The following is a 12,656-nucleotide window of genomic DNA, read 5'->3' as shown; positions in this document are numbered from 1 at the left end:
AAGATCATAAACAAAAAACCTATTCAATCCTTCTTGGCTGAAGGCCGGCTATCTTCTCCGGTGATTCTCTCACTGTGGCTGAAATCCAGGGCTCACGAGTTCCCTGAATTCAAAGAAAAATGCCGGAATCTTATCTTTCGGACGGGTAGAGGTCGTAGACACTCGGCCGATTTCAAGTACGATCCGTTAAATTACGCTATCAATTTCGATGAAGGAACAGATGATGATCATCGGAATGAAGAATTACCTCCGAGGAACTTCACTTCTAGGCTTCCTGCTTCGACTCGGAAATCTGTGGCTGTGAGTGAGATCAGTACATTTAGTTAGAGATTAATCTTGGTTTCTTAATTTCTCTTCTCCTCCCTTTCTCTATGTTGTATTTTCTCTTTTCTTATCTGTTCTTCATTGAATATTGTACAAATCTCTGATCAGTATAATAGATTCCTTCGCTATTTTCATGGTTTTATTAGCTGCCGAGAGAGTTTTTGCTTCCTAAGAAGAAGGCTCAGTGAGTCGCTTTAGGTTAGGTTATAGGCTCTGCTCTTCTCTTTCCGTTTTACTAATATACGCTGGTAGATTCCGGTGGTCGTCGGTGAGCTAACATGCGCAGTTGGGTAAATTATGCCTATGGCCCTAACTCAAAAAACTGTTCGTATTGGAAAGGGTAAGTTTTGTTATACTTGAGGATGTTAATGGGCCCTTAATTTACAGTTTCCGTGTATGATAGTTATTGGGGTTCTGTAAAACTTAAAGAAGTGTTTGGCTGAAGTTATTGAACTGGTTTTTATTTTGGTTTGGTTTCTATCATTAATAAATCACAAACAAACAGTTCCTAGTAATGGATGATAATGTGGAGTAAGTATTTGAATCAGCGTCAGAATAGTCACCGGAGTCTGCACACAAATTGTCGCATGCTCTCGCCTGCGGTGTTGCTGTTGGTGTTGGTGTTGGTGTCGGTAGGGTGCCTCTTATACCTCATTTACCTTATATTTCACAAAACCCTGTTCCAGAATCAAAGATCAGAGGAATTAAAGCCAGGCCCTGGACCGGCCCCTGTTTCGTTGTCTTCTCAGATTTGTCTGCTATAGAGATGAGATTCAGATAGAAACGAAGAAAGAAAAAAAGATTGGCTTTTTATGAGAAAGAACCTGAGCTTTTGTTCTTGTCCTTTGCACAGGAGCTATTGGAAGTTTGGCGTCCGTCGAGCTCGCCGGGAAGATCGTGGAGTGAAACCCTCTTTTTGATTTGAGTAACAGGGGAAGGGGAGTGGGCAGGGGGTGTGAGGTTAGGGATGCCCTGTGGGCAGAATGGTAAGCTCACAACTCATGAGGATTAGATTAGTCATTTGAAGGCAAACTTAACTAACACTGTAACACCAAACTAACAAATTGGGGCTGACTGTAACAACTAACCTAAACTCAAGGAGGTGCAACCTATAATTTAAAAATATAAGAGGTTGTTCTGTATTTAAGATAAACCTCAGGGGGTCGTACTATAATTTTTCCTAATTTTTAAGGTTTTGGTTTCAACACTCCAATATTGTATTTGAGCCATTGGTTCAATGATTCATCATACATCAATATGTTGAAGTCATTGTTAGTTCTTGTATGAATGATGACTGATGATGTAAGAGGTAGAGTAGAGAGACAAACAAATAGAATAACAAATATAAATATGGGAAAAAGATCTCTGCCCAAGAGTGTGGCCTACGCCAGCACTCCCATGAATCTGTCTCTCCCCAGTGCTGGCATAGACCACACTCCCATATAGAAAACTGCTTCCCTATAAATATAGAGGAAAGTAAAGGAGGGAATCGATGCTTTATTGCAGAAGAGTTGCTTAAAAAATGGTGAATGGTTAAAATGTAAAAGCTTTACAGTGAATGCTCTGTTCCTTTCTTTTCCCCCGAATCCAAAATGCAAAAGCTTTGATGACCTTTTACTCAGAACTAGTTGCATAGTTGGGAACCTTCGTGTATTCTTGCACATTGCAGCTCAAGTGACTCAAGTTCTAGACACCAAAGATCTTGTTCGTTGCTTTAGAAAGAAAAAGACCTTTCTTTTTTTTTTTTTTCCGTTTTCTTTGAATTTCTTTTTATTCTATGAACGCCAATGACCCATACATCGTTATGTTCTGATTCTTGCCCACTGCTCAAGCTTACTTTGTACGCTATTTTGTGCTGTCGAAGTCTTGATGCTTACTTGCATAAAAATGCAAACCAACCTGCCATGGAAACTGAACCTACCTTTTGAACTGTGATCTTGTTTCTTTATATAACTCAAATGATAATGTAAATTCGTGATCACTCTGGGGTCTGGGGAGGTTCATAATGTACACAGTTTTTACTTCTGCCATGACCAATTGGTCACAATGGAACAACCGTACCGTTGCACCAAGGCCCACACTCAATGTACAATCCTCTTAGTAATCTTAAATTTTATAAATACTTCATTTTACCACATGGCAAATTTCTTTTGGGTTGGAAGTTCACATGTAGGCAAGAGACCTTGGGGTCTATATGTTTGCCAAATTTCAACCCTTCTAACTACCATGTGGCACAACTAGGTGTTTCATCCACATAACAAAATATGGATGGGCCATCTACATATCCTGAAAAAAGGGGATAAAAAGGAAGAAGAAACGGACGGCTAAAAATAAAAACAGAATTTGGTTAAATATAAGTTTGAAATTTAGCATGTGGGCCTATATATCCATTTTCTATATATATCCAAAAGGTCAAGATTGCCATTTCACCCATACACATGGCAAAACATGATATCAATAGAGGGATGTATTTCTGGACCAAAAACCTTTGCCAAAAACAAATTGAAAACTTTTTCTTACAAACACCCAAAAATTTGCCACTTATAAGGTAATGTGACAATTTCAATCATATAAAAAACTAGGTAATGGTGTGAATTAGCCACACATAAAATTTCAAACTCATAGAATGAATCACATACACTCCCTTGTGATGGCATAGCCTCCTATTATATATACTTTCTTTCCATACTTGTTTCTCATGGGTAGTTTTGAATTTTTTTCATTGTTTTATTTTACTATTTGATTGAGCTCGTTTGCGGCCTGGGGTTGAGCGGCCATCCTATTGCGCTCAACTTATAGGCCACTACGTGGATTTCATGCCGATCCAATGGTTAGTAGAACAAGCTCAATTCAAAATTTAAAATTGTCGCTCAAAATTCAAAAAAAGCCAGACCACCGCGAAGCTCGTCTACCAACCATTGGATCAACATGGAATCCACATGACAACCCGTGAGTTGAGCACAACACGATGACCGCTCAACTTTAGACCGCATACTAGCTCAATCCGGATTACTCCCTCCTCAAGTAAAAGTTTAGGTTTCATTTAATCAGTTCACATATTGGCCGAAGTTTTTCGTCACTCGGGGTGAAAAGAGAATCTCTTCATTTATGGTGATCTGATATTATGATTGGAATATTTACCCTTTCTGACCAAACCATGTGTCAACTCCCGCAGGTGAAGAGATTCTCTCCTCATCTTGGAAGGAAAACAAGATCCTCCAGTAGTTTTCTCACCAAAGCATCCAAGGAGTTACTCTTCACTTGCCCACACACGGCCACAGGGCCACTGGCCCACACGTATTCCTAAGTGGACTGGGAATAGAGTTCCTTTCCAGATTCCAGTTAAAGTTTTTTCGTACGAACGGGTCGACAAAGTCACGAAGCACCACCAGAACGTTTGGGGTTTATAAAGATTAGAGCATTAAACTCTAGAGTCTATAGACTAAAGAGCAAGCAAGAGGGAGCGAGAGAGAGAGACAGAAGACGCGAGGCGAGAAAATGGCGACAGATTTGTCATCCGCTTGGTCGAAGCCGGGGAAGTGGGCACTTGATTCGGAAGAACACGAAGCAGAGCTTCTCGAACGACCACAACAGCATCAGCAGAAGGACGGCACCAACAGAGAGAACGTCCAATTCGATTTCCCATCCCTGGCAGCCGCTGCCGCCACCACCAAGTCCAAGAAGAAGAAAGGCCAGGCCATCTCTCTCGCCGAATTCAACACCGGTAAGCCGGTCGGGCCTGGCACTGGTAAAGCGGCTCAAACCACCACCCAACTCAACCGCCTGACCACCGACCAACTTCTCATCCTCCCCACCGGACCCCGCGAGCGTACCGCCGAAGAGCTCGAGCGCTCCCGCCATGGCTTCCGTTCCTACGGCCTCAACGAAAGCTCCGGTCGAAACAGGTATTCCAACGGCGACGATTCTTCAAACTCAAAGTGGGGCTCTTCTAGGGTTTCGGATGAGCAGCGTAGGAACGGCGGATTTAACAGGGATTCTGCTCCTTCTCGTGCTGATGAGACCGATGATTGGGGCGCCACAAAGAAATCTACGCCTGCTCCCTCCTCTGAGCGGAGGGAGAGAGTTGGCTTCTTCGATTCGCAGACTAGGGCTGATGAATCCGACAGTTGGGTGTCCAACAAAAGCTACACACCTTCGGAAGGTCGCAGATTTGGCGGTGGATTTGAGAACCATAGGGACCGGCGAGGAGGTTTCGATATGGGTCTGAAAGAGACATCTAATGGAGGAGGTGCGGATTCAGATACTTGGGGGAGGAGGAGGGAAGAAGGGATTGGAGATGGAATCGGAAGTGGAAGGCGGAGACTTGTTTTGCAGCCTCGTACTTTGCCAGTGAATAATGAAGATCAGCAGCAACAGGAGCAGCTGGGGTCTGGGTCGACCACGATGAGAAGTAAAGGGTCCAACCCATTTGGAGCAGCGCGGCCAAGAGAGGAGGTTTTGGCGGAGAAAGGACAAGATTGGAAGAAGATTGATGAACAGCTTGAGTCAATGAAACTTAAGGAGATGGGTTCTGGGGCTCATGACGGCGCATCATTGAGAAAGAAGAGTTTGGGAAGTGATAATGGAAGTGATAATGAGAGAAGTTGGAGGAAGACAGATGGAGTTGATATCCCTACCCAAAGGTTTGTTGTTCTTGGTTGATAACTCACTTTTAATTTGTTCGAATTGTACTGTTATATTGAGTAGAAGCTAGTCCCTAAGCGTTTATGAGCTCTTATTTTGTGCTTGCTGTATATAGTTACTTGTTGGCAACGTCATAGAATCGTCTAAGAACTGGACTGTTCAGTGCTACTCACGTTTGATTACTTAAATGTTTATGTGACGGGAAATCATCTAATTAATAAATCAGAATAAAAACCAGGCCCAAAATTAGAAACATATTCGAAATTGGTAACCAAAGCCAGAATAGAAAGTAACCACTTATCAGATTTAGAAACTGAAGTTCGAACCTGCAGTAACAATAGATGGAATTAGAAACTTCAGGAAATTAAAAAGTGTAACTGAATCCTGTTTAATAACTGCAGTAGTATAACTTTTGCTCAGCAGAACTTCAGAAGCAGCACATGCAGGCCTCACTAGAACCCGTGGTTGATGTTCAGAAAGGATCTCAGAACCAACTCTATGATGTTGAGTTCAGAAACTGATCTTAATAACTGAAGGAAAATAAAAGAAGAAAGGATATGTTAGGCCTTTCACCTAACTGCCGAATAGGATCCCACCAAGGTTTCCCTACTGCATCCCATGGTAGAGCATTTTTGAATCCCACAAAACCATGCTCCCTCTCTCACAGAACTCACAAGCTCAAGGCTAAATTATTTCTCAAATCAATGTTAGTTGGTATGATCCCCTACTCTTTTTATAACTTCATGGAAACAAGAAAAATAGGAAACCCCTATGTAACTTTTTTCAAAATAGAAAGTTATTCTAGAACATTACAAAATAAAATCTAACTACTTAATCCCGTATAGGGCTTAAATTCCTAATATTTGGGCTTATAGATTGGCCCATTACAAAAGTAAACCCAAAGTATAAAGCCCATGGCCCATACAACCCATTGGACACTCAAAATTACAGATATTAGTCCATTCTTGGTCTAGTTTGATGGTCTGTTTTGCTGTTAGCCTTCTTATTCCTTTGAACTACATCACCTGATGTTTGAAATTCCTTTTCCTTTTTGTTGAATCTCTGAAATTTAACTTACAGGTGGTTGCTAATTCTGGCTCTATCCTTGTAGCTTATGGTTTTACTCAAAAGCTTATAATGTATTCAATTTAGGTGGAGTAATTTCATTCATGCTTTAACCTTTGATGCAATTGATTATAATTAATCTGTTCTATTCCTACTCTGGTGGATTTGAGTTGGATGCCGTGCGCACTGCATAGGAAGAGAAAATTACATTAGTTGAGTGCAATTTGCTCATGGTCATGGATTCCTGTCTTCTAGTTGTACCTCTAATGGTTGGTTACGTAATCATAAGAAGATTTCCTAGAAACAAAGTCCTTCAGAAAGAGGGCGATTAAGTCTCTCATGGTATTATTTTACTGTTAATATTTCATAAGAATGCTTCTATTGAGGGGTTATAAACAACTCTCACCTCAAAACCTCCACTGGATTGGAGAATTTTTTTTGCATATTTGATGTTATATTTTTTTTATCAGATCATCACATGTCAATTCTCCTTTTATCCTAGAATTATCTACAGTTAATATATTTAATTTCTTGCCCTGTTTCTACTATTTCTTGAACTGTTTTTGAAACCATTCCAGATTGTTCTAAATCCTCCTCCAGTTTTGAAGCCAAATCTTTGATGTTGATGTTATCTACTAATTGAGTTCATATCATCTTTGGATCTTTGCTGGCCAATCACGTTCTTTCCTTGAGACTTGCCTTTTCTTTTAATATCCCCACTTATAAGGCTATAACAGCCAGCTTCCACTAAGGGTGAGTGGTATCTTTCCCACACAAGCTGCATGGTGTGTTTTGGTTTCCCGGGCTTTGTGTTTCTAATTTGATGGGATTTGGTAATCAGTTAGCTCTGTTTCTTTAATTTAACCCCAACGTATATTGCTCCCTACTTATATTCCTTTAAAAATTCTTGTTTATTTAATTTATTGATAACATTTGTAACTTAACCCTAGTCATGTATGATTTGCTCTTCTGGGTTCCAACCCACTGGGTAAAGGAGGTTGCTGAAACCTTCCTGCATCACGTTTCATTCTGACCATGCTCCTGCTACAACAGTTCTTTCAGGTAAGCTATTTTTATACTGCAAAAAGGAAAAGTGAAATCCTTGCCCATGTAAATTTTTTTGATGACTCAATGTCCCATTAGTTTGTCTATGATGTCTCCTTGGTTGATTCAATTTAACATCCATCGTAGAATTCAGAATCCTACCCAGAACAGAATGGTAGAGGTGATCTTCTTTATTTTAAGTAGTTTAAGTTGTTTTAAGTCATTAGGACTCTATTTTGAGTCTATTTGAGTTTCCTAGTCGGTTTAAGTTGCCTAATAGGTTAGGGATAAGGTTAGGCCATTCCTTTTTAGTGTCTAAGTCTATTTTTGAGTCTTCTATATAAGTTTGTAAGGGAGGCCAGCATTGTATACGAATTTGATTAATAAAACTTAGCTTTATGCTTGCTGCCTTTGTTGCTGCCTTTGCTCCATCGTGAGTGTGCCTTGTGAGTAATATCAAGGTTGAAGGGATTGGTGGATCTCCAATCGACTCCTTGCATTGTGAAGATCGGAGGGCTACTACTTATCTCCTTGCATTGTGAAGATCGGGAGACCCCATTGTTCATCTTCAAAGTTGTTGCCATTGAAGACCTGTAACAAGTAAGAAATTCTGCAACTATTCTTCTTCCTTCTAGAAGGTCACATACAAGGTGATTTTCGTGAGAATTCTGCCCAGCCAAATCTAACCATTAGAATCTTCTAAAAATTTGATCAAGTCTTTCTCAAACCCTAAGAGAGACTCGATTCAAATTTCAGCACCATCCACCCAGCCGATTGTCTGAAATTACAGTTTTACCCCTCTCTCCTACTTCTACTAGGAAACCTCCATAACTCCAAATCTGTCCATCAGTTTCAAACCAAACTTTCAGCATACATCCCTTACATCATTGTTGACACTCGATCCAAGTTTCAGCCCCAAACTCCCACTTTATCCCTTCCATTCCTTCACTCCATTAAAACCCAAAACCTGCAACACAATTCTGTCCAGAACTGCAGAATTTTAAAACGTTCCCAGATCCTATTATTTTTATACCATATTGACCTCCTAGACCTGCCCATTAATACCCTATAAACCCCTTTCCCAATATCCAACCCTAACCCTAGGAATTGACCTAAATCCTAGTGCTGTCCATTCGAACCAGCAGCCCCTTTTTTTATTTGATCCTGTTGTTTGGCTCCTAGTAGGTCTCCTACCTATCTAGGACTACATTACAGGCCAGTCCCAAATTAATAGTATAACTAGGTTTCCTCAAGTCCTTCAACCTCACAAAATTTGGATCCAATCCAATGGTTGGATTCTTAGTTATGCCCAGAGCTTGAAAGTAGAAAGTAACTTTCAAATTAAGTAACAACATTAAATCTCCACATCCATATGACTGATTAGCATCAAAACATGGACACAAACATTACTCCATTAGTTAATGAACATATGTAAAAACCAATTCATTACAATGGCTAGATGTTCCGGATCAGCAATACACGAAATAGAAACTCAAGGCCAGATTTAGAAGTTAACAGTATTCCTCAATCCAGAACTCAGAAGACAGAATAACCCAAAATTCCAGTCGAAGAGAGGCTAGTGCCAACAGTTGAAAACTTCAAAAACCTACCACAATCTGATGGCTGGATTCTTCAATACAGCAGCAACACATAAATAGAAACCTTCAAAATTTCAGCCCTTCCGATGGCTAGATGATGTGTTATGATTGAAGTTTGGTTGCTGGACTTTACCTAAAAAACAGAGAATCCACAGGCATGGTTGCAGCAGAGATTTGGGTTTCAACTTAACAACTTCAAAGAGCAGCAGCAGCAGCAGCAGTCTTCAAAATAGTCCTCAAACGATAGAAAATCAAAGGAAAATCTCCTCGTCAAGGGTATGCGTAGGACTGAAGTTCTCAAACCAGAAAAGAAAAGACTACAGAAGTCTTCACCTATGGCCTTGGTCAGTTTGTCACCAACTTATAGGGTCTCTCATCCCTCACCATGTCTCTCACATCAAACCAAGCATAAAGCCAGTCTCTTTTTTGAATCTTCAAATCATGGGGGTGTAGTAACAGCCCCTCTTTCTATTAATAACAGCAAGTAGGATCCTCTCTTGCGTGGACAAGCGTAATTCCCTTTCAAATTAGTACATTGAGCTTGGCTCAATGGGCTGGTTGGCTGTACCTTTCTTCTCTTCATCCTTAGTTGATCTACATCACTTCTGCAACTTATGTGCAAGAGAAAATGAAGTGCTCTCCTATTTTTTCTACCAATTGAATTCCTGTGGATGAGGTTATTGATTGAGTCAGGTCCCATATGGAAGGGACAGATTTTAAGGCAACGATTAGATATGGGTCGGTCTGGAGAGGTTTCCTGATGCAGTATTCAGCTAGAAAGAAGAGAAGGTTTTTCTGCGATTTGGGTTGGTCGGGTTTAATATTGAATCAGTCCCTAGTTTAAGCCTGGCCTGTGTTACTGTTCATCTGCTATTGTTTATGCCAGTTTTATTCTCTTATTTTTTTGTTATTAGGTTGTTATTGAGGCTAGGATATGTCCAGTCCTCTTCAATCCTTTTCAAGTCTCAGTCAAATCCGGTCCAAGTCTTGGTCAAAGAAGGATCAAAAGTAATTAATATATGTGTAGAATTTTGGAAGCATTATCTAGTTATTAGTCATTCCATTGATGGTTTTATAAGCCCTTAAAAATGTAAGTCAGTACATTGATGGTTGTGTAAGTTTTTGAAAATATGCAGTCCATTAAATTGTTAAAAGAGTCTAGGAGAAAGTCCCAATGAGAGTCTAAGACCCTCCTAGCCACTCTGTAAAAGGGTTTACCCATAACATTTTTAACTAGTTAAAAAAGTATAATGAAATTACTGGTTTTATGCCAATAGCTGTAAGATGCAGTAGAGCCTAGTGAGATGCTAACCTAGGCCTTGGGGAGAATCCTTGGTTATATCCCTCTTATCTCTTTCTTATTGCTCAATTCTGGTTGTATCCTCACCTCCCTGCTGTCTGTTTATTTAGGATTTTGATTATGTTGCCAGGACTAAACCAGGATTCATTAATTTAATAGCAGAGCCATAGTTGATGGTAGGTCTAATACTCTAAACCAGACCCAAGACTCCATGGCACGAGTAATTGACATGTTGAAGCAGTTGATTGTGATCCCATATCTTCATGGAGTGATGGTCAACCAGTCTAATCAACATCCAATAACACTCATCGGTTCATGAACCAACCAACGTTTAGAAACACTCATCTGCAACCCATTTTTGAGTATAGTTGTCAAGGCGTCCAGGTGCCTTGGTTGCCTAGATGGGCACCTTGGACGCCTTGGTTGCCTTGTTGGTGTCGCCTTGATTTTGGCCCCTCTCCAATGCCTTGGGTCACCTAGACGTCGTGACAACTATGCTTTTGAGGAGCATGTGTATCATTACTTTGATCAAGGGACACTGCAGCGACGCCAAGATGACACACAAAGTCTACAAAGAGGCAGTGCTTGACAATTCTAAGATTGAAGATCTACAAGTAGGGGATTCTCATGTGGAAGTATACATTGAAGAGAACAAAGCAGACAAGGCTGAAACGGGAAAAGTTGAGGTAGTGGTTGAGAACTTAGTGTTGCAACCTAGAGACTCATTACTCAAGTGAATGGATAATTTGGAGGCATTAGACTTCTGGCCCCAAATTCTGAAACTTCGGTTTTAAACCAACTATGAGAGGAAAACATGCTTTTAGTGTACAGGTAATGAGGGGATTTGACAAATGATTTAGACTCTTTGGGGATTGTTTTTTCATGCATTAACAATTTCTATATGAGGATAGCAGAGAGATTTGTTTGTTTGCAGGTGCTATTTCCAACCCTAATTCAATTTCTATATGAGGAGGGTAACAAAGAAGTGATTTTTTGTCTACTTTTAAGATGTCATTGTTCAAGGAGAAGATTTTCTCGATTGATATTTTGCTGAAGGCATCTTCTGCAGGTGGGATGTTTGCGATTGTGGGTGATTTAGTTCTTTCTGGTAACTGCATTGAATCTGTAGAAGATGAGAGCATTCATGAGTTTTGCAGATTTGAATCTGTAGAAGATGAGAACATTCATGAGTTTTGCAGATTCAAGTTCCAGAGATTGATTGTTTCTGGAGCCTTCTGTTTTGATGTTAAACTCCTCCTAGCATAGAATGACCCTTGACTGCCTGCTTATCTATTTCATGTCTGTTGCCTGATTTTGCAATATATTATGTCCAAGTATTAGTTTTGTACATGTTTTTCATACTGCAAAATACCATGACTGCCTCAGTTCAGCTTTTTCCCAACTGGCTAAGCTTTGTGGTCTGAATTATATCTATATTATTGCTTTGGTTCTTAGCTGTGAACCTTGTGTGTAGTGCTGGGAAAACCGACGTGGAGGGAGGAGTGGTGAAAACCGACGAGGAGGGAGGAGTGGCACAAGAATAAGGATGCGAGATGTGAACCAAAAGTACAGCAGAGGCAGGGTATCGCAATCCAAGTGTCTTTCTAGCTTCAGCATTCGATTTGCTTTTCGTGGTTACATTGAAATGCAGGACGGAGACAATTTTGGTAGCTTTTCTTTTTGATATATAGCTTAGCTTTGTTATAATAGGGGTGCTTAGTTGTGTAGTAGAGATGTCATTAATTTGGAATGTTCGGCGTGATTATTATTTAAAATTTTCATTTTGGTTTCATGACTCAAGGGTGATACGTGTAGGAGGGATTTTGGTTTGTTCTAACCCCAAATTTTTGTGAACTATTTTTCCCATATTTTTTTTGAATAGGAATTATTTTGTCGCTTGAAAACTTGTCCAAAGTGAACCTGTTGTATTTACGTTGGTTGTATTCGGTTTGTGAATCCTGTGGACATCATCAGATCATATGTATGTCATTTTGATATGAGTACCCTTGAAAGACCCTATGTACTGCTGGCTGTTAATGGCGTAAATCATTACAAAAGTTTCTTTTTTAGGTTCGAAAATTTCACTTGCAACCAATTGTAGTAGGAGTTATTCACGCGATGAGACAGAGTACAGAAAAATGCAGGACTGTCAAGAAGGATTGGAACAGGAGTTTTTCACGCGGTGAAACAAGTCGAGAAGAATGTAGGACTACCAAGAAAGATGCACAGGAGTGTATGCCATTGATGGAAAGGTAAATGGTTGAATGTATATTTTTGTTTTCATAAATACCTGTCCTGCCCTTGTAAAAGGTAAAAAAATATGACAGGTGGTTGCCTCTCACATGTACGTACATGCCGGAGCCGAACTCCCCCTTGTCCCCTTGTAAATGATAAAATTGGGACATGTGGTTGCCTTTCACATGTACGAATTGAACTATGATTTTGGTACTGTTGTTTTCTTCTCCCTGTCAGAAATTCCACGGACCATGGTCTCTGCCCCTCCCCCACATGTAATGGGGTGAGATAACAGGAAAACAAATAACAGTTTGATGCGGTCTAGAGTTTCAAATTTGGATTGAGTTTCCCTTCACCCATGGTGAATGGGATCCTATTCACCGAGGGGCAAGAGAGGGTGGAAATGGTTATCGGGAGGATGTTTTGAAATGTACCAAAACTCTAGG

The 12,656-nt window shown here is 40.2% G+C and overlaps 1 protein-coding gene across 1 annotated transcript; it reads left to right on the top strand.

Moving 5' to 3' along the window:
* Positions 1 to 1,421: 1,421 nt before the first annotated feature.
* Positions 1,422 to 11,519, top strand: LOC122658957 (eukaryotic translation initiation factor 4B3-like). The gene is made up of 3 exons (XM_043854126.1): positions 1,422 to 1,426; positions 3,795 to 4,967; positions 11,450 to 11,519. Exons 2-3 carry the CDS (start codon positions 3,823 to 3,825, stop codon positions 11,517 to 11,519), a joined length of 1,215 nt encoding a protein of 404 aa, XP_043710061.1. The 5' UTR covers positions 1,422 to 1,426; positions 3,795 to 3,822.
* The last annotated feature ends 1,137 nt before the right edge of the window (positions 11,520 to 12,656 follow it).

The sequence above is a fragment of the Telopea speciosissima genome, chromosome 4 (genome assembly GCF_018873765.1).
Source record: "Telopea speciosissima isolate NSW1024214 ecotype Mountain lineage chromosome 4, Tspe_v1, whole genome shotgun sequence".
In the NCBI taxonomy this organism is placed as follows: domain Eukaryota; kingdom Viridiplantae; phylum Streptophyta; class Magnoliopsida; order Proteales; family Proteaceae; genus Telopea; species Telopea speciosissima.
The sequence above is the reverse complement of the archived record's forward strand: the minus strand, read 5'-3'. Positions and strand labels throughout refer to the sequence as shown.